At 42.4% G+C, this 22890-nt stretch overlaps 1 protein-coding gene across 4 annotated transcripts in view; it reads right to left on the bottom strand.

Annotated features, from left to right (window-relative positions):
- The window catches only part of OCA2 (OCA2 melanosomal transmembrane protein), a 665305-nt gene that overhangs the window by 217427 nt on the left and 424988 nt on the right, over positions 1-22890 (bottom strand). For all 4 annotated transcript variants that reach the window (XM_073541479.1, XM_073541480.1, XM_073541481.1 and 1 more), the window contains 2 exons: positions 21153-21277; positions 6598-6736 (listed from right to left, as the gene is read on the bottom strand). In XM_073541479.1, coding sequence (XP_073397580.1) covers positions 6598-6736; positions 21153-21277 — 264 coding nt within the window. The remainder of the gene's footprint in view (positions 1-6597; positions 6737-21152; positions 21278-22890) is intronic.

Raw genomic sequence — 22890 nt, 5'->3', positions numbered from 1 at the left:
ACTGTACAACGCACCTAAATCTGCTGCGGACCCGCAGAGCCCGAAATGCTGCGGATCCGCAGCAGAATCCGCACCGTGTGCACATAGCCTAATATGTTGCTCTGCTTTCTCCATTAGTCACATAGAGAATGAATGGAGGAGAGGTTGAGTTTGCACATTTCTGCTCCAGTCGGATGGAGGCAAAAAATGCCCTATTCTTATGATCAGTGGGAGTCTTATCAGTTTGACCCTGTCCAATGTAGAATTTCTCCTGTTCTATTGAAAATACCACATTAAGGCTTGACTATAGCTTTTTGTTACAGTTGAATACAAAAAACAAACTATATAATATAAAGATCTATACATCTTCAAAGCGCAAGTGTGGGTACTGCCGAGTGTTCTATGATTCTCAATAAAATGGGGTGTCTTAATAATCTCCATCCCAATTAAACCAAAATATACGGTAAAACCACATTTATTATTTCATTATTTATATCACACATGCATTAAACAAGCAGAAAGATGGCAAACATTTATGCAGGTTTACGTTGGTGATCGTTTGATTTGTTTCCCTTTTTGACTGCTTAACACAATTCATAGGCTTTTATTATTAAATACTACCAGTTAGACAAAAAAAAAAATATGTAGATCAAAATATTAAGCAAAGACCTTCAATCTAATTCTCTACCTCATCCAAAAGACATTTGGATTGACAGGACAAAAGTAAAATCTTCTACTTTATTCCATTATATTTAAAATTATATCCTTGATGGCAGTAGCGAAGGTTCACTGTGACGCGTTTATGGCGCTGCCATCCTCAGTCATAGAATATTTTAACTGCCATCATGGATATATTTTTTACTATAATGGAATTTAGCTGAAGATTTTACTTATGCCCTGACAATCCGAATTTCTTTTGTATGTAAAAATAGTCTAGTTTACATTTCAAATGCCATCTCCAGCACGGGATAGAGAGATTCAAAAATGTCAGTGATGCATGGTGGAAAGCACATGCACTACAGCATAGTAAAATATATTATTCCAGTCTGGCCGGAATACATTTTTACATGCAAGACATAATTGGAAGGAAATTTAAAAGGAATGATTATGTAAAGCAGTTATGGTAATATTTTAATTTTTCCCCTCAATTTCTCACTAAGTCATACAGTGCCTTGCAAAAGTATTCGGCCCCCTGGAACATTTCAAGCTTTTCCCACATATCATGCTTCAAGCATAAAGATTCCAAATGTAAATTTTTGGTGAAGAATCAACAAGTGGAACACAATTGTGAAGTTGAATGAAATTTATTGGTTATTTTACATTTTTGTGGAAATTCAAAAACTGAAAAGTGGGGCGTGCAATATTATTCGGCCCCTTTATCTTAGTACTTTGTTGCACCACCTTTTTCTGCGACTACAGCTGCAAGTCGATTGGGGTATGTCTCTATCAGTTTTGTACATCGAGAGACTGAAATTCTTGCTCATTCTCCCTTGGCAAACAGCTCGAGCTCAATGAGGTTTGATGGAGATCATTTGTGAACAGCAGTTTTCAGCTCTTTCCACAGATTCTCGATTGGATTCAGGTCTGGACTTTGACTTGGCCATTCTAACACCTGGATACCTTTATTTGTGAACCATTCCATTGTAGATTTTGCTATATATTTGGGATCATTGTCTTGTTGGAAGACAAATCTCCGTCCCAGTCTCAGGTCTTTTGCAGACTGCAACAGGTTTTCTTCAAGAATGGTCCTGTATTTGGCTGCATCCATCTTCCCATCAATTTCTACCATTTTCCCTGTCCCTGCTGAAGAAAAGCAGGCCCAAACCATGATGCTGCCACCACCATGTTTGACAGTGGGGATGGTGTGTTCAGGGTGATGAGCTGCATTGCCTTTACGCCAAACATATCGCTTGGCATTGTTGCCAAAAAGTTTGATTTTGATTTCATCTGACCAGAGCACCTTCTTCCACATGTTTGGTGTCTCCCAGGTGGCTTGTTGCAAACTTTAAACAACACTTTTTATGGATATCTTTGAGAAATGGCTTTCTTCTTGCCACTCTTCCATAAAAACCAGATTTGTGCTTTGTATGACTGATTGTTGTCCTATGGACAGACTGTTCCACCTCAGCTGTAGATCTCTGCAGTTCATCCAGAGTGATCATGGGCCTCTTGGCTGCATCTCTGATCAGTCTTCTCCTTGTTTGAGATGAAAGTTTAGAGGGACGGCCGGGTCTTGGTAAATTTGCAGTGGTATGATACGCCTTCCATTTCAATATGATCGCTTGCACAGTGCTCCTTGGGATGTTTATAGTTTTGGAAATCATTTTGTATCCAAATCCATCTTTAAACTTCTCCACAACAGTATCACGGACCTGCCTGTTGTGTTCCTTGGTCTTCATGATGCTCTCTGTGCTTCAAACAGAACCCTGAGACTATCACAGAGCAGGTGCATGTATACGGAGACTTGATTACACATAGGTGGATTATATTTATCATCCTTAGTCATTTAGGACAACATTGGATCATTCAGAGATCCACAATGAACTTCTGGAGTGAGTTTGCTGCACTGAAAGTAAAGGGGCCAAATAATATTGCATGCCCCACTTTCCAGTTTTTGTATTTCCACAAAAATAGAAAATAACCAATAAATTTCATTCAACTTCACAATTGTGTCCCATTTGTTGTTAATTCTTCCCCAAAAATGTATATTTAGTATCTTTATGTTTGAAGCATGATATGTGGGAAAAAGTTGAAAAGTTCCAGGGGGCCAAATACTTTCGCAAGGCAATGTAATTAAAAGGGAATCTGTCAGCAAGATCAACTCCACTAAATGCATCAATACCTTTATATCAGCAATTTTGCAATTAAGAAATGAAGAGTTAAGCCCTTATTCCTGCCCAGAGAACTTATCAAAACTCTATCATCTTGTTATTTCGATCATTAGTGCCTCTTTCTTTATGACAGCTCAATCTCTTCGACACGGGGTGATTTTCACTGTTTTTAGTTTTCATTTTTTCCTCCCCATTTTCCAAAAGTCACAATATTTACATTTTCCCATACAGGTTTTTTTTTTTTTGCGGGACGATTTGTATTTTTGAATGGCATTCATTTTATCATGTGATGTACTAAAAAGCGGGGGGAAAAAATCCAAGTGTGCTGAAACAGCAAAAAAAAAATGCAATTATACATTTTTTTGAGGGGGGTTGGAGGGGGTGATATTTACCATGCTCACTATATAGTAAAACTGATCGGGAATTATGATTTTGAAGGTCATTATAATTACGCAAATCTCAAACATTTATAGTTTGGTTTGTTTTTTTAAGTATAAAATTTATTTTATGTTTTGGTAGATCAGACTTTTAAGAATGCAATGATACCAAATGTGCATTTTCTTTTGCTGGTTTTATTTTTAACAAGGCAAAAAGGAGGAAATTTTAACTTGCTAATTTTTTTTACTTTTTATTGTATTTAATAGTTCCCTTAGTGGGCTTGATGCTGCGATCGTCTGATTGCTTGTCCTATATATAGCAGTGCATCAGTACTGACATGTAAAGCTAAAATTATGATCTATGAATGCCAGTTACAGGCCAACTTCCAAAGGAAAATTGTCATGAAAATTCTGACACAGCAGATCTCCGGCTCTCATGGCAATCTATTGCCACCCTGAGATCACATCACGGACGTGCCGATGGACACGTGTAATGACACACCCTGCCGGTGAATGTTAAATGCCATTATCAGAGATTTAACAAGTTAATAGCTGCAGGCAAGAACCACTCCACCTGCATCTGCTAAAGGCACATGATGGCTGATTAAATCAGTCAACATCTGCCGGGAAATATGCGAGCCTGGTTTGCGAGCCCCCATCAAAGGCAGGGACATGACATAGGACATATATACTTCATATGTCTTGAAAGGGTTAATGAATCGGTGACCTCAAGCACCAAGAAAACTAGCCCGTTGGCTAATTCAATGTTTTCATCACTTCTGAACACTAATCTTCTGAGAGATTGGCTGCAAAGGTCTATTAAGCATGCACCACGAAGCCACAATGTACACCCAGAAGAGGAGAAACGAGGATGCTCCAGATGTACAGTAAGGTTGGAGAGTGTATGCACAGTAGAACTCTGAAGCCAGTGCCCTCAGTATGTTAGTGCACAGAAGTGCGGAAAGCAGTGATTTACGTAGGTGCACTAAAGATGGAAATAACTTCAGGCATTAGCATTTCATTAAGTGCTCTGGGTGTGGCAAAGAGCTTAACACCTGATTTCCATATTGCAAAAATCATGGATGTCTTCATATTCAGACAATCTATAGCAAATATAAAAGCCACTAATGATATTATTTTTCACTGAATTACAGACTTCAAAAAGTTTTAGCGGGAGTTTATCTTACTGATGGATTACCTTTAGTAAATACGCTGTGCATAGGTAAGCAAATTTGTAATTTTGATCCTCAATATAATTATTGCTTTTTATCAATCCAAAAAATTAACAAACCTAAAATCTGAATATTTAAGACAGCAAGAGTGAGGTTTTGTCTTTAAGAGAATGTAAATGTATGCATAATTATTGAGCAATTATTTCTGTGCAGAATTATTACGTATCTAAATGAAAAGTGCAAATGTTTATCTGTTAAAGTGAGAATATTAACCAAACAACTCAATGTACAAAAAATACATTGGACATTTGAAAACAAAAATATTTGTGAACAATATAGCAACCCTTCTGTTTAATTACAGACTCCATGGATTGAAGGCTTATGACTGTCAGTTTCTTAATCTGTTGACGATCAACTTTTTAGTCATTTTTTCATCTTTAGGCCTTTAATAGTTGGCCAAGCACTAAAGTACTTGGTTGCATGCAATGGAGCAATGTCCTACATAAAAATAATAATTTTCTTCAAAGAGACAGACCTTTTCCTGTACTAATGACTGCTTGAAGAAAGGGTCTTCTAACAACTGTCAGCAGGTTCGAGAGTTAATTTTTATTTAATTTTCAACCTGAAAATGTTCAACTAACTCCTCTTTAATACCAGCCCATTGCAGCACACTTCCTCCACCTTTATTAATGTATGCATCCTTATTATGCAACTTGCTTTCCTCTGACAAAATGAAACAAAAAAGATTTAACTGACAAAAAAAAGGCAAAAAAAAATGCCGCCTTAAAGAGTGATACAGCGCTATTGAAATTGCTAAGTTATTGGGGGTTGATCACAGAACCATCAAACATTTTGTTTCAAATGGTCAACAAGGTCACACAAAAAAGTGTTGAGAGGAGAAAAAAAAAGCAAAGATTTAAGAAGTAAGCCTCATGTGACCAGAAACTCATTATCCTCCAGTGCTGTCATATTCTAGATCTGTAATATCCCTCGAGTGCCCAGAAGTACAAGGTGTTCAGTGATCAGACACATGACCACGGTAAGGCAGATTGAAACCCTACCACCACTGAACAAGACACAGAAGCCGAAACGTTAATACTAGGCTAAGAAATATCTGGACAGGTTGTTCAAAGGTTTTATGGACTGAATAGGTGAGAGTGAGTCTTGACGGACCAGATGGATGGATTTATGGTTGGATCAGTAACGGGCACAGACCTCCACTTTTACTCAGACACAAAAGGTGGAGGTGGGGTAGTGGTATGTGCTGATATTCTTAAAGATGAGCTATTTGGACTTTTTTTTGTTTAATATGAGCTAAACATTAACTCCCAAACTTACTGCTAGTTTTTAGAAGACACTTTCTTCAAGAAGTGGTACAGAAAATAGTCTGCATCTTAATAAAAAAAAACCACACAAACAAGACACAAAATATTTTAGTACAGGACAATGCTTAAAAGTATTCCACTGCTTGGCTACCAAGTTAAAGCCTTAAAAATGAAAGCACAATGACATTGCCTCCATCCTTAACATACTTAAATACTATCAGAAAGTGTAGGCCCTTCTGCAACATGAGATTTTAATGTAATGAAAACTGTACACTTCTTTGAACAGTGTCTGGGAGGTTGTGCTTGGTGCTGCCCAAACAGTCATTAATTATCAAATGATCAAGTACTTGGGACGAGGAAGAAGCACTTGTTAGATGTGAAATATTTGTTGTCCATGTTTCTTAGTATTCCATTGGCTACCACACTGTCATTTAGGTAACTCGGAATAAATTATATGGAAAAGTTTTATTTGGGCGAGTGCCACAGTTTATTTTCTTTACAATTGACTGTTAACATAATAAAATACAGTATAATGTTTTATCATTGTAGAATTTGAAGGGCTTGTCCCATCTCAGAATATTAGCAACATAATGGATGGGCAAATGTTCTATTAAAAGTTACCCCATCCATTCTGTGTGTGTGTGACTACCAGAGATGAGAACTTTATTCAGTTCTTTCCAAGAGCCACATGCACCATGAATGGAGCAGCGGCGCAGTGTGGACACTACTCCATTCCAACACGATGATTGTCTGGTCTTGAGTTGGGACAACCATTTAAAAGGTATAGACTTGTCTATTATTAAATGCAGATATATTCTGTAATACAAGATGCAAGTTATAGTAAGACAAAATAAAGTGACTGTTAGTTTTTGGACAAATACCCATCCACAATATTTACTTTTTCATCACTTACCACCTTCCTCAGTTCTTGATTGGATACAATAATTACATTGGGTGGATCCCCAACAGCAGTAGCAGCTCCCCCTATGTTTGTGAAGATTACTTCTGCAATCAGAACATGTCGGGGATCAAGATTAAGTACTTCACACAACCTGCAGGATGAAGTTAAGAAGGCAATATAAATAGTACATTTTCAGTTACAAAATTAGATTGTAGTTTATTATTACACTAGCTGACGAGCCCGGCGTTGCCTGGGCATAGTAACCAACTGTGGATAGTTATAACAAATTATAATGATTATATTGCACATAAAAACATTTCACATCATATATTCAACACTACAGATTTGCAACACAAAATAACTAAACAATTACCCAAGTATTGATAGTATTTTATTTTCAACTCATTCAAGAGCCTTTTGATAAACATGTGTATCTGTGTATCTAACCCTATCCTGTGTGATAATGTCTGCTGAACTGTGTATCTAATCCTATCCTGTGTGATACTGACTGCTGAGCCGTGTATCTAACCCTATCCTGTGTGATACTGACTGCTGAGCCGTGTATCTAACCCTAATCCTGTGTGATAATGTCTGCTGAGCTGTGTACCTAATCCTCTCCTGTTTGATACTTTCTGCTGAGCTGTGCATCTAATCATATCGTGTGTTACTGACTGCTCAGCCGTGTATCTAATCCTATTCTGTGTGATACTGACTGCTGAGCTGTGTATCTAATCCTATCCTGTGTGATACTGACTGCTGAGCCGTGTATCTAATCCTATCCTGTGTGATACTGGGCTCCCCCTGCAGTCTGTGTCAGATGGTGGTCTGTGCTGGCACACCTTTACAGAAGGATGATAACACCATAGAAATGATAAAAATAATAGGCCTCAGTTACCACAACTGTCTACAAAGAAAACTGTTGCTGATAGCAACCAATCACAGCTCATTTTTCATCTTTTAAACAGCTCTGGGACAGCATGGCGAGTTTTGAGTGGTGACTTTTGTGTTTTGACTTTTATGTGGCGAGGTTGGTGTATGTGTGGTGAAATGTGTGCTGAGGGTGGTATATGTGTTGAAGCACGTGGTAGTGTGGGGCGCATTTTGTGTGTGTGTTCATATCCCCGTGTGTGGTGAGTATCCCATGTCAGGGCCCCACCTTAGCAACTGTACGGTATATACATTTTGGCGTCAATCGCTCTCATTCTTTAAGTCCCCCTTGTTCACATCTGGCAGCTGTCAATTTGCCTCCAACACTTTTCCTTTCACTTTTTCCCCATTATGTAGATAGGGGCAAAATTGTTCGGTGAATTGGAATGCGCAGGGTTAAATTTTGCCTCACAACATAGCCTATGATGCTCTCGGGGTCCAGACGTGTGACTGTCCAAAATTTTGTGGCTGTAGCTACAACAGTGCAGATGCCAATACATACATACACTTTTTCCCCATTATGTAGATAGGGGCAAAATTGTTTGGTGAATTGGAACGCGCGGGGTTAAAATTTTGCTTCACAGCATAGCCTATGACGCTCTTGGGGTCCAGACGTGTGACTGTGCAAAATTTTGTGGCTGTAGCTACAACGGTGCAGATGCCAATACATACATACACTTTTTCCCCATTATGTAGATAGGGGCAAAATTGTTTGGTGAATTGGAACGCGCGGGGTTAAAATTTCGCTTCACAGCTGTAGCTGCGACGGTGCGGATGCCAATCCTGGACATACATACACACCCACATTGAGCTTTATATATTAGATATACTACTGTCGTTCACATACTTGACAGTAATTCACAACATGTTCATGTCACAGCAAAATGCAAAGAACCCTTTCCTTGTTTTTTTTGGCTACTTGTACATTAGAATTCATTGAATTTCAGGAGTATATAGAAGGAAGGAAACTAAGGATCAAAAATAACCCAATAGACTTATCTTGTGGTAAACGTCTAATAGATGGAGAATTTTTGCTCACCTGGTGGGGCTGTGATACACAACACTTTCTGAGTAGTTAAACCATCTTCTGCAAGCCACGGGTCAAAAAAACAAGAGGATTCTTTTTCATAAAGGATGTTTAAGTGTTTTTCTGTACTGGGGAAGTTCCATGGATGATAGCATGGATGATAGCAGGACACACAGGGTGAAGAACTTTGTGGTTTTAATATCTACTAGGGATGAGCAAGTACTGAAGTATTCGGACTCGCTATACTCGTGTTAAGGCTGGCGGAACGCACCAAATAATAAAGATGGTAGGTAAGGTGCGTTCGCAGCCCGGGGTCCACCTTGCAGGGGTGGTAACCTGTTGCTCAGTAATGGCAGATGCTATATGGCGGTATACTATAAGAAACACATGCGGGTTATCGTCACCCGGTGTGTACGGGGGTGGACTCCGTTGCTTCACTGAGCCGCACTACTGCTGAACATAAACACTGGAGCCTGTTTGTGCTCACAGTGCTCAGCTAAAAGAGTGCACATTGTACAGCCACAGAACGCTACCCCAAGGACACGGGGTTAGAGTCCCTCTAGGCCCACTGAGCGCACAGCATGGCTGCCATGAGCGCTGCTAAAGACACTGGCAGTGGAGTGTAGAGCACGTGCACTGAGGCGTGCTGGATCACTGGTGAGGACCAATGTCTGACTCAAACCCTGAGCCACCTACACCTAAGCACCTAAGCCTGGGTGCTAGCAGGCTAGGCTGCACAACACATGCGTACCAAGGGTAGGGGTTTTATAATGAGTCAGTCACCAGATACATTCATACGTGCATACATCTCTCACACCTTATAGTCTGTAAATACAGTCTATCCTAGTGCATGGGCGAGCGGCCATGCAAACCTTTTATAGCCACTGGCATCCGGGACCTTCCTGGCTTCTCGGATGGGCCAATCCGAACACGAGCAGGACCTGAGCACGTGACCCTCGATCTCCAATGGGAGATCACTCCACGGGCATGCTCAGTGGCCCGACATGAGGACTTAGTCCCTGGAGAATCTCACTGCTGAGCAGCCTGCATTGTCATAGCTGTGCCAGAGGTGGCAGCAGCAAGCAAACCCACGGAGTTGGCCTGGGCAGAGTGTCGGGACCGACGAATCTGCTGAGCAGGCTCCACTGCGGCAGAAGAAGAATGGGAGACCGCTGGGTGCAAGGCTCTGGATTCCTGCTGTGCAGTGGCAGGAACCCGACGCCTAACAGCTCGTCCCAAGTATACCCTAATACTCGGTCATTCGGTACGAATAGCGAGTCCAATGAAAGTCAATGGAAAATGCGAGTATTTGTCTGCTGGACCCTACAAAGCGGTCTGGGGGCTGAGGAAAAGGCTAAAAAATGTGTAAATGTTAAAAAATGTATGCTGTAAACAAATTTATAAAACATGGGGGTGGATCGCCCGCCAGGGCAGTGGAGTACTTGGTGCCGGGTCGGTATCTCAGAGGGAAGTGTCAAAGTAGCGGTGACCTGGTCCACAGCCCTGGGTGTCCATGTAAAAGGGGTTAAGCGTGGCTGATTAAAGTTTAAAAGTGGATGATACGTGACGCCACCTGTGGTGTTCGGCAATGAAGGGGTTAAGCCGACGCTGCAGGCCGATCCTCTGGGACAGATGGTATAAGGAAGCAAGATGTAATAGCTCCCTACAGGTAGAGCTGTAGTCCTAGGGCAGTAGTAATAGGTGTTGTGGAAGAGGGTGCAGTGTTAGGCACAGAGATGAAGCAGTGCTGATGGGGTTGCGGGAAGAAGGCAATGACACAACAGGGTGCAGTTTCCTTTACCTTTACTTTGCAAGTGCAGTCCAGGATCCAGATTACAGATGGAACAAGAGTTGGCCAGCCTGGAAGCAACTCAGGAATCTCTCTATGCAGATGGGTTGTGTAGTCGCCTTTCTAGCGCTTATCTGAGGTACGTGCAGTTCTGAGTTACACTGAAGTTCCTCTTCCTTGCTCGCTTTTAGAACCCCCTCTTATGGCAGACAGCTGTAGCCTCCTTCTGGCTCACACGTTGCTGTTGTGCCTCCGAGCCTTATGTGGGAACAGAGCATTTACAGCTTCCTATTCCTCCGGTTTCTGCTGCAGGAACATCAGTATCCATACAACCTTGGAGACCGGACTCCAGACCATGCACTACGCTAGAAGTGAGCCTGAACTCTGCTCAATCCTCCAGCTCTTCTTCTCTCGTCCACACACTTCACCCTCCTCACATGAACTGATCAACTTCCCCTTCCTGGCCCCCAGAGAGCAGCTCTTCCCCCAGATTTGGTTCAGAGCTCCCTCTGCTGGCCTGGAGTGGGAACCGTGCTGTGTGTTGAATTTACCTGACAGAGACCCTTTATTGCTTCCAACCATGACATCACGCTCCCAAGGAGGAAGGTAATGCCACTGTGGCGACCATACTCCTGGGGGCGACACAGGGGCACATGTTCAGGGGCTGCACGATTGTTTTTACACCACTGCTTCACTAGAATGTACAAACACTATTTGAAGTCCTGTGGTTTTTTGCCAGAAGAGCGGGACTCGTACGCCACTTACGCAGTGGGAGTGATATATCAGAAGTGCTGTAAGAGCGATTGATGATAGAGGCGGTTTTCTGACAGATAAGTGTGTAAGGAGAGTCCTCCTCCTCTCCAGTGTCTCCAAAAATTAGCCCAAGGGGCATGATACCATGGTTGATGAAGGAAGAAGGGTCTCACTCTCATCACAAGTGCCTCCGATGGGAAATATTAACATAACATTGTTTTTAGCTTATTGACCATGAGTTACATGTGTCAGAAGCAGGTTTTGAAAACATGTGTAAGAAGAAGAAAAGGGGCTTGTATGGGAAAGGATGGATGTTTTCACCAATTTAAAAAAAATGTGTTGGATGTCTTTAGGTTGGGATACTGTCATCTGGAGGGCTTAAATACTGTTGCGAAATCCAGTCAGTCATTGTTAAATTTTAGCAGAGTCAGCCTGTCTGCATTCTCTGTTGTCAACCGTATGCCTGTATCTGTGATGATTGCCCCAATGGCACTGAAAACACGCTCTGACATCACACTAGCAGCGGGGCAGGCCAGCACCTCCAAGGCATAGAAGGAGAGGTCGGGACAACTATGCAGCTTGGATAACCAGTAATTAAATGGTACAGACGCATCAGGAAGGGCGCAGGTATGGTCACTTAGATAGTCGTTGACCATCTTGTTCAACTTCTCCTTCCTTGACATTGCTACTGTTCCACGTAGTCCTTGGTGATGAGCCAGTTTATTGAAGATAGCCCAGTTTGTGAACATTTTACCACCACCTCTTTTGGACCTGCTTGGTGTATCTCTCCCATTAATGCATGCTGTTGCACAGAGCTGGTATATCTGCTAGCAGTGGTGTCTGGGGGTGCTGTTGCCATCAAATGATCAACAACAGCCTTCTTGAAGGATTCCATTGTGAAACCCCTTGGTGAATGCAACAATAGTGATGGAAATTTGTCCTTGTACCGTGGGTCTAGAAAAGTGGCCAACCAGTATAGGTTGCTATAGAAAATGTGGATTACGCGAGGGTCTTGGCACAGACAGTCAAATATGAAGTGTGCCATGGGTGCCAAGCTGCAAAGAGGCAAATGTTCTGGGACCCCTGAAGGAGGAACAATACCCATCCTCGCCTCACACTGACTCTCGTCCTCCACCTCCTTCAGCCCACCCATGCTGGACAGACATGAAGCTGGAGTTGGGATTCCCCTCTGTAGCATGTGGTGTCCCCTATGTACCACTGAAAAAGAAATCCTCTCTCCTCATTTTCATCATCATCTTCATCTCCAATGTTACCTGAAGATATTGGCTGGGCTGGGTAGGATCACCCATTGTGAAATGTTGCTCCATACCCAGCTGCTGGGCACACAAAGATTCCATTTTTTGATTCTGCAACGATTTTTTCAGCAGACATAGCATAGGTATGGTTATGCTGATAATAGCCTAAGCACCGCTCACAAGTTTGGTGCAGTACTGAAAGTTATCAAGCACCTCACAAATATCAGCAATCCACACCCACTCGACAGTTGTGTGTCTTGGCTGAGTCTCAGTGTGATGGGCATGTTTAAACTTGTATTCAGAAAGTGCCCTCTGCTGCTCACTTACCCTTGCCAATATATGATATGTTGAGTTCCACCGTGTTGGCATGTCACAAATGAGTCTGTGGTTTGGCAAATTAAATTGCTTTTGAAGTGCTGCAAGACCGGCAACAGCGGTTGAGGAGTGGCGGAAATGGGCGCAAATACAGCGCACCTTCTCAAGTAGGTACGGCAAGTCAGGGTATGGTTTTATAAATTTCGGCACCACTAGGCTCAGCACGTGAGCCATGCATGGCACATGTACCATCTTCCCGAGCTTTAAAGCCGCCACCAGGTTACACCCAGGTTGGAGTTGCAGTGGGGAGAGCCACTGATCGGTCTGTTTTATTCCTGGCCACAACTCTGCTGCAGTGTGTGGTGTTTCACCTAAGCAGATCAGCTTCAGCAGAGCGTTTTGCCGATGCAGTGCTGCACAGCTCCCAACTTGGGAGTGATGTGGAGGGTAATTCAGCATAGGATGACGATGTGGAGAAGGAGGAAGAGGGGAGACTGGACGTATATGATGAGGCGGAAACCCTGATTGAGGTTGGGCCCGCTATTTGTGGCGTGGGTAGGATATGTGTTGATGGTCCAATTTCAGACTCTGTCCCACCCTCCCCCAGGTTGAGCCAGTGTGCCATGACAGATGTATCATCCCTGGCCACAAGTACTTGTCCATGTGCCTGTTGTAAGATGGACCTTCCCGGCTACGGCATTGGTGAGAGCCCGCTTTAGATTGTTTAAGACATGCTGGTGTAATGTGGGGACATCACATCGGGAAAAATAGTGCCAGCTGGGAACCGAGTATCGTGGGGGAGCTACAGTCAAAAGATCACAGAAAGACTGTCCTCACAAGCCTAAACGGCAACATCTCCATGGCTAGCAACTTGGCAATGTGCGCATTCAGCATTTGTGCTTGTGGGTGTGTGGCTTGGTATTTATGCGTCCTTTCATACATCTGGGGCACGGACAATTGGACGCTTTCCTGGGACAAACAAGTGGATGAGCTTGTTGTGGCCTGTGTCTGTGCAACCGCAGCTTGTGAGCAAGAGGTATAATGATCACCTGCTTCCTGCCCAGCAGATTGGTGAGGCTGTATCACAGGCAACATGGCAGTGGTTTGACCCACAGTCGCAGACACTGATTTGGTACCCTGTTGTTCAGCCCACCGACTAGGGTGCTTGGCTGCCATGTGTTTCCGCATACTGGTGGTGCTTTGGTTGCCTTTGCCCTGGCCTCTGCTCAGCTTCCTATGGCAGATGCTACAGATGACAACATTTGGTTCAGAAGGACTATCGGAAAAAAAATTCCAGACAGTGGCTGAACGCACCCTTGCCTTGACTTGGGGCACAGAGGGATTGCTCTTGGCAACAGTTGACACACTTCGCACTCTGCTCAAACCAGTAGCCCTTGGTACCTTTGTTGGTGCTACATATCCACCTTCATCCTCTGTGCTGCTGTGCTGGCTATGCGTGCCAACGGCCCAGGTCAGATCGGTGGTCTCATCATCGACCACCTCGTCGTCATTGTCATCCTCCTTCCATGTTGACATTGGCGACAGGCCAGATGGCAACTGTGTGTCATCACCATCAGCCTCCACCTCTTCAGCTGGTATATCACGTGGATGAAAGTGGCTTTCTCCTGGACGTGGGGTTTCAAATATTTGGCCATCTTCAACAGACGAAACCCCTTCACGTTCTTCTTCAATGTCGCACGGTGAGAGGCCAGAGGCAATGCAAGGAAATGGATCAAACAGATCCTCAGAGTGACCAAGGTGGATTGGGGGTCAAATGTTCCCTGTGACTCCTGACCGGGTGATGAACTAGGAACAGGTTGAGAAAAAGGATGACCCAGCGTTATCTGTATGGACAGTAGACTGTTTTGTCATGTCATTTCGTTGAGGCCTTATCAGCCATCCAAGACAGTATCTGCTCTTGTTCTTCTGGCTTCCAGGCCCGTTTATGTTCCAGACCGGGAAATTTTGCCTGGAACCTAGATGCATCAACCTTCTTCAATCTCCCAGACTCTGTGCCTTGTTGGGCACCAAGGACCCCACGTCCCTTCACAACAGCCTTTTTAGGAATTTTGGATTTTTCGGCCATAGTTGCAGATGTTCAGATGCAGATATAGGGGAACAAGGAGCAGTTAGTGCTTTGTGGAAGGTAGCCCTACAGCCTAGTACTGCTTTGTGTTTTACAAACAGCACTGCAGCAGCAGAATAAAATTGCCTTGAGGTTTAAGGTGAGATTACGCACCCCAGTAACCACACAAGACAGCTGTGCTACCACTAAAAAATTGCCTTGAGGTGTAAGGCAAGAATACGCAGCCCAGACACCACACAAGACAGCGGTGCTGGCTGCATGTCAGTTGTGCAGTACCGTGCATTCTATTTGCTGTGATTATGTGAGCACAGCACCAAAACAGCACAAAAAACTGCTCTGAGGTGTAAGGCAAGAATACGCAGCCCAGACACCACACAAGACAGCGGTGCTGGCTGCGTGTCAGTTGTGCAGTACTGTGCGTGCATACTATTCACTGTGAGTATGTGAACACAGCACCACAACAGAACAAAAAAAACTGCCCTGAGGTGTAAGGCAAGAATACGCAGCCCAGACACCACACAAGACAGCGGTGTTGGCTGCATGTCAGTTGTGCAGTACCGTGCGTCCTATTTGCTGTGAACACAGCACCGCAATTGAACAAAAAACCTGCCCTGCATGGGTAAATGTGACCTAAAAAAAAGCTGGGAAAACAGTCACTACTCGGTCCCTGACCTTATACTTTCAGCTCTGAAAAGAGCTTTTGGGTTTCACAGAGGATTTCTGGCTGATTTGGGCCAAAAAAACAACTCTCCCTAGAAGCTGCTCACACTCCCTACACTAGCTGTATTCTGCATGCAGTGTGCAAAAAATGGCAGCGGCTGGGCTTAGTGCCAGGCTATGATATGACTCCTAGGATGCTGGGCGGCCTGCCAATCATAGTAATGCCGCCCAAAACTAAGAAGGGTGCGGCATTACTGTGATTGGCAACTGCTGGGCGGGAGAACCGAATAGTGAGGCGAGTAGTGAAATAATCGCTATTTTCCGAGTACCGCATTACTCGCAGAGTACTGAATAGCCACGAATGTGCTCGCTCATCCCTAATATCTACGCATTTCAAAGTTATCCAATTTCTTCCCCAGAATAAGTCCACAAACTGGTTGTATCCTTAGGAAGAAGCTAGATCATTTCAAAACGCGAAAATATTAGGGCCACAAATGTCTTCATCCTGTGTGTCCTGCTATCATCTGTGGAACTTCACCAGTCGCTCAAAACAATGACTTCTACATGCTTTAACAAAAGGAGTATACAGAAAGAATTTAAGCCTGCATCTAATCTTAACAAGAACCTTAGAAAAAGGCATTGTATAACTTCCTGTATGGAGTTGAAATTAAAAGGTCACCTCTGAAGCTTAAACTGCTGCTTTGACATGTAAAATACTGTACAGAGGAACAGTCACAAATATAAATTTTATTTCGTAGGCAGAACTATTGCAATTATTTATGAACATAGTGGTGTTTGGCATTTTCTGTATAAGCTTACATACAAGGTGCATGATTACATTTCCCAAAGCTCTATGAATCAAATAATGTTCTAATGACATTCACTCAATACTTTGGCATTTGAAGCAGTGTTTTAAAATAAATTTTGTCCTTTTAAGTCTGACAGACGTAGACTAAAGTGAACAGAAGGTATCAAGGTGGCAAAGTATACAGCATGATTACTGAAAGAAGAAACAGAAAATTGCTTGATCTACTTATAATGGTACTAATGAGCAGTTGAGATAGTTCAGCATAATTACCTATACATAATGTGATAAGAAGACAACACTGCATGGTAGATACATAAAGCAGTTACCCAAATACACACCAACTTGCTATATACACTTACATTATTTACATACATAGATGTATACACACACACTTTAAATATATTTGATATATACATGCACACATACAAAATTGTTGATACCCTTTTTTAAAAAGAAAAAAAACACAATGGTCACTAAAATAACTTGAAACCGAAAAGTAAAATTTACTGAATATAGGCTAATGAAAATCAGACATTGTTTTTTATTTTTTCGTTGAACCACAATTAAAAAAAAACTAATGAAAACGGCCTGAACAAAAATTATGGCACACTTAAAATTTTGCTGCACAACCTTTGGACGCAATCAAATGATTGCAAAATATTCCAGGGAGAGGCAATGAATGAATGGCAATAGGGGAGTGGATATACTTGTATGAAAGGTCAGATCTGTATATGGACCAATAGCATGTGGTATTAAGCAATGGGTGTACGGTGCTCAGCATCAAAAAGCATTGAGCAATGTATACAACATAAACAGAGAGGAGTAGGGGCCAAACGGTGAAGGGTATAATTGCCCCTAGTAATCTCAGAATGACCAAAGATGAGGAACGGGAATGTATAAAGAAAAAATTAGGATAAATAAAACGGATGCTTTCAAACTGGGCATCTATCGATGTGGCTCCCGAAAATGTTGTACCTGTAAAATTATCAGTCATATGACTCAATACATTATGGCGTATAGTACTGGTGAAACCATAAGAACTACACAAAAATTAACGGGTGATGGTGATTTTGTGATATATGTTATCACCTGTGCCTGTGGCCTGCAATATGTGGGCCGCACCACTCAGTCCTTACGATCCAGTATGAATGGCCACAGACACAATACTAAAAATGTTTTTTTAAAACAGAGTTTATCCCGGCACTTATGTTTGAAGCATAATAAAACACTCAATATTTCCGTGACCCCGCTGGAGCAAATACCTGAGAATTGAACTAATAGGGTACAAAAGGATACTAATAAGATACTAAACCAGAAAGAATCATATTGGATCTTCCGTCTGGGTACTTTATACCTGGATGGATTAAATGATGTTATAGAGGAGGGTATATGATACACAAATTAAATAAAATCGACAGGTATGAAATTGCATATGAGCTTTATACATGTATGAATGAGATATCGAAAAATTCCATTTGTTTTTTGTAAACAGCTATGATACGAAAAAAACGAAGAGTTTTAAATTTTGCTATAATGTACGTTTGTAGGATTTTATATTTTATATTTTCGTATCAAATCACACTTCAGTGTTTAATAGCATTTTAAAGAAATGTTATATATAGTTTTATTATATTTAGTGTTTTAGAAAAGAAAAAACTTTTAGTGTGAAAAATTTGCTTGAAATGTTTTTATATATTTTTTCATTGTCTTTTTTATGTGAATTTTTTTTTGTACAACATTAATTTGGTATATGGGTTTTGCTAGATTCCTCAGAATGCAAAATCCTGCATATCTGAGTGTGTCTGAAAAACAGACCTTTCAGCCCCCACCCAAAACCACTCGCAGGGAGATCTGCTATAAAATGTGTTCAGATAGATCCATATATATGCTTGATATTATACCTGAGGAAGACTCTAAGAAGTCTAAACCAGTTGTGCTCTAGTTTGAATTAAAAATAAAAATCATCCTTGAATCTGAATATCAAGTTCCATCATCGTCCTTCAGGAGTGCATATTGCTGGGAAAAACAATCACCAACATAAAAAGTGATGCAGCACTCACCCAAATGCAGTAAAAAATTGAGTCCTTTATTATAGCATTATAAGGTTAAAACTAGGTTCACAGGAGCAGCAAATGTGTAACGGTATGCCGGGAAAGGAAGATGGACGACTGTTGTTTCATGCAGCAAGCGCTTCAACATGTCCAGCTGGCAATCAAGTGATTGCTGTAACTCCCAATGACACTTCTGCACCTGTACACCGATATATTGGCCCACTCCTTGTGAGCAAATTACTCTAGCCATTTCTTTTAAAAGAATGACTTCTCCAGACTGTATGTTTCAATTCCTTTCATAGGTATTCAATAGGATTTAAATCAGGGCTCAGAGAAGGCCACTTTACAATAGCCCAATGCTACACGCTTAGCCATTCTCAGATGCATTATACTGTCAGGGTCATTATCCACAAATTGCTTCAGATAGTATTGAGAATTCATTGTAACCTGTACTTATTCAAGTTACCTTGCTCCATATGCAGCAGATCAACCATTAAACATAATCGAGCCTCCTCCATGTTTCACAGTAGGCACAATGTTCTTTTCTATATGGACTTTTTTTGCATCAGCATATAGCTGATGTGACTTGCCAAAAAGCTAGTTACAGATTTGTCTCATCTGTCTAATGGACACTCTCCCAGAAGCTTTATGGCGTGTCAATATGCATTTTGGCATATTCAATTTTGGCCTTTTTATGATTTGCTTTCAAACAGTGGTTTCCGCCTTGGTCATCTTCCATGAAGTCCACGTTGGCCAAGACAGTGACCGATTATGTTATCTGACACAAATGTACCTTGACATTGGAGTTAACCTCTAATCTATCTGGCAGTTAAACTGGACCCTTTGGTTACCATTCATATCATACATCTCTTCGATGTGTCCATTTTCCTTTTGTGGTCACATGCAGGGAGGTTGGTTACACTCTCATACACTTTAAACTTCAGAATAATATGTGCAACTGTAGTCACAGAAACTTCAAGCGGACAACATTCTCCTTAGCTTTCTTTGATCCATGTTCAGTGTAGTACACATCATACAGCACAGAGTTTGCCTTTTTGAAGAGTAAAGGCCCCTTTACATTTAGCGATGCACCAGCGATCCCGACAATGATACGACCCGGTCAGGATCGCTGGTGCATCGCTAAGTGGTCGCTAGTGAGCTGCCACACAGGCAGATCTTACAGCGATGCAACAGTGATACAGCGGTCGTTACTTACCTTTCAGACGAGGCGATCCTGACGTCCTCCCGTCCGCATCACGCGTCGCTCGTCGGTGCCAGCAGGAAGCCCAGCAGGAAGTGCCCGACGAGAAATGGAGCTGCACGATCAGCAACAGACAGCGGGGGAGCCGGTCAGAGGTAAGTATCACACATAGCGATATTGCTGCTGCGTCACCAAATCGGTGATGCTTTAGCGATATTGCTATGTGTAAAACCCCCTTAAAAGTACTCATACTGATTAGAAATTTGTAGAAACGTTTAATGCTAATTACAGGACACACCTTAGTTTAACATGTCCCTATAGTCAAAGTCTTTTCAATCTTTCATAGGGTTACCATCATTCTTGTCCAAGCCATTTTCATTAGTCATTTTTGTTTCTGTTGAACCACAATTCAAAAGCAATGTCCGATTTTCATTAGTTGATATTCAGTAAATTTAAAATTCCTTTTGCCCATTTAAACTTATTTCAGTGGCGATTGGGGTTTCATCACACACCGTGTAATCATGATTTGTAAAGCCATTGGATGGTATAAACCATCTTCCTATTGAGCAATAGGTACATGGGTATACACACAGACACTTTATCCTATACTATTTAACTAGTATTTGTGTATGAATCTATATTCCATGGTGATATATAAATCGGAAAAATTACCCAAATACTCCTTCAGTCTTGTTTCATTTATTACTCTTTGTGATAACAGCTCACACTTGTAATGAATAGATATACTAGCAATTACATTCGTACATTGGCATAAGGAAAGAAAATTATCAGCAATCACAGCATTTTTATCAATAACGGGATGCGGCGGCAAATTTGGTCTGACATTTGTTTATCAAAGAATGTATCGCTAAGCAAAATAAAAGCATTCAATGTCTTCCCTGGAGCACTGGTTCTCAGACATCGCTTATCACTGGTGTCTGAGTTTTTGAACTGATTGAAATGATCCGACCAAAACAGAACAATTTTCTCGTGTATGTAAAAAAATAAAGCTTTAAGCTATAAACTCTGGTGACCGTGTAGTAAAATTTATGTATTGTTTTATGAACTTCCAGAAAAGAGATATAATCTACCTAAATAGCAAAGAACTAAATGTTTGTATACTGAATCTAAATGAAGTCGTCTCAAAACCAAAAATTATAACTATCAGATCATGTAAACTTTAGTTATCCCTGGTGGCAATGATTACACAGGAGTAGAAGGTCACTGATGTTTAACAATACTTTCCCAGAGCATGGATGGCTTTTAACTATATTTTCTATTACTTTTTAATCATAAAGGACTTTTATTTGAAGTTTAAAGAAAGGTTTGATGCAAGCAAATATGGTAGCTTTAAGGGAAATTATATTTGATAAAGCAATTTATTTAGAATGTTAGATCTTTTGAGGTTAGAATAACATACAACTCTATACGCTGACTTTCTTGAGCATTTCTATAGAGAATTTCAAGTAGGTCAAAATGGAAAAATTTGTAGGTTTTAGAGGTTTTTTATTATTTTGTATGCTCATTAGTAACTTGATATATTTACCATGTGGTATATTTTTGGGAAGAGAATTTGACTCCAATGAAATAACAGAATAAACATCACCCAAATTTATGCAGTATAAATATTCATAAAGGCCATGAGCAAATCTGCATCACATATATCATGGATGCCACGCCAATGAACTAGATACCTTATTGTCACTGGGGTGAAAAGCAGCATTGTAGTGACATTGTCCAAGAATGCAGAGAGAAGGGCCGCAATAAAACATAGGATTATTATCATTGGCCACACTCTTCCTCTGGATAACCGGTAGGCCTGTTGAAAAGAAATAATTTACAAATACAACTTAACAAAATACATGATATGACTACAAGCTGCAGTATAAACTTGTCACTTTACTGAGAGATGTGTATTAAAAGAAAGCAGCACGTCAGTGAAAAGTACAGATTTTGTTTATCTACATAGAGCTTTAAACCTTTTTGCTTGCGTGGAGTGGAGATCGCGAGCCGTTGGAAGGTGAGTATATAACTTTCTTTTTTTTTTTTTTTTTTTTTTAACAGAGACCACGTGCATACCAGGAAGGGGGGTGAGGGGGACATGCATACCAGGAAAGGGGGGTGAGCGTGACCATACATACCAGCAAAAGGGGTGAGAGGGAGTATGCATACCAGCAATGGGGGGAGGGGGACCATGCATGCGATCAATGGGGGGATGGGGACCATGCATACCAGGAAAAGGGGGGTGAGGGGGACCTTGCATACCAGGAAAGGGGGGTGAGGGGTACCTTGCATACCAGGAAAGGGGGGTGAGGGGACCATGCATACCAGGAAAGGGGGGTGAGGGGACCATGCATACCAGGAAAGGGGGGTGAAGGGACCATGCATACCAGGAAAGGGGGGTGAAGGGACCATGCATACCAGGAAAGGGGGGTGAAGGGACCATGCATACCAGGAAAGGGGGGTGAAGGGACCATGCATACCAGGAAAAGGGGGTGAAGGGACCATGCATACCAGGAAAGGGGGGTGAAGGGACCATGCATACCAGGAAAGGGGGGTGAGGGGACCATGCTTACCAGGAAAGGGAGATGAGGGGACCATGCTTACCAGGAAAGGGAGATGAGGGGACCATGCATACCAGCAATGGGGGGAGGGGGACCATGCATACAAGCAATGGGGGGATAGGGGGAGGGGGGCCATGCATACCAGCAATGGGGGGAGGGGGACCATGCATACCAGCAATGGGGGGAGGGGGACCATGCATACCAGCAATGGGGAGTAGGGGGAGGGGGGCCATGCATACCAGCAATGGGGGGAGGGGGACCATGCATACCAGCAATGGGGGGAGGGAACCATGCATACCAGGAAAGGGGGGTGAGGGTGACCATGCATACCAGGAAAGGGGGGGTGAGGGTGACCATGCAAACCAGGAAAGGGGGGGTGAGGGGTACATGTATACCAGAATTGGGGGGTGAGAGGACCATGCATTCCAGGATTGGGGGGTGAGGGGACAATTCATATCAGGATTGGGAGGTGACGGGACAATGCATACCAGGAAAGGGGGGTGAGAGGGACCATGCGTACTTGGAAATGGGGGTGAGAGGACCATGCATACCAGGGATTGGAGGGTGAGAGGACCATGCATTCCAGGATTGGAGGGTGAGGGGACCATGCTTTCCAGGATTGGGGGGTGAGGGGACCATACATTCCATGACTGGAGGGTGAGGGGACCATGCTTACCAGGATTGGGGGGGTGAAAGGACCATGCATGTCAGGACTGGGGGGTGAGGGGACCATGCATACCAGGATAGGGGGGGAGGGGTACCATGCATATCAGGATTGGGGGGCGCATTATTGCATTATTATTAAAACTTCATAAATAAACTACAAACATATTCTAGAACACCCAATGTGTTAGAATCGGGCCACCAT

This window comes from Dendrobates tinctorius, unplaced genomic scaffold, assembly GCF_039654945.1.
Source record: "Dendrobates tinctorius isolate UK_male_01 unplaced genomic scaffold, ASM3965494v1 ptg000121l, whole genome shotgun sequence".
Classification (NCBI taxonomy): Eukaryota; Metazoa; Chordata; class Amphibia; order Anura; family Dendrobatidae; genus Dendrobates; species Dendrobates tinctorius.
The sequence above is the reverse complement of the archived record's forward strand: the minus strand, read 5'-3'. Positions and strand labels throughout refer to the sequence as shown.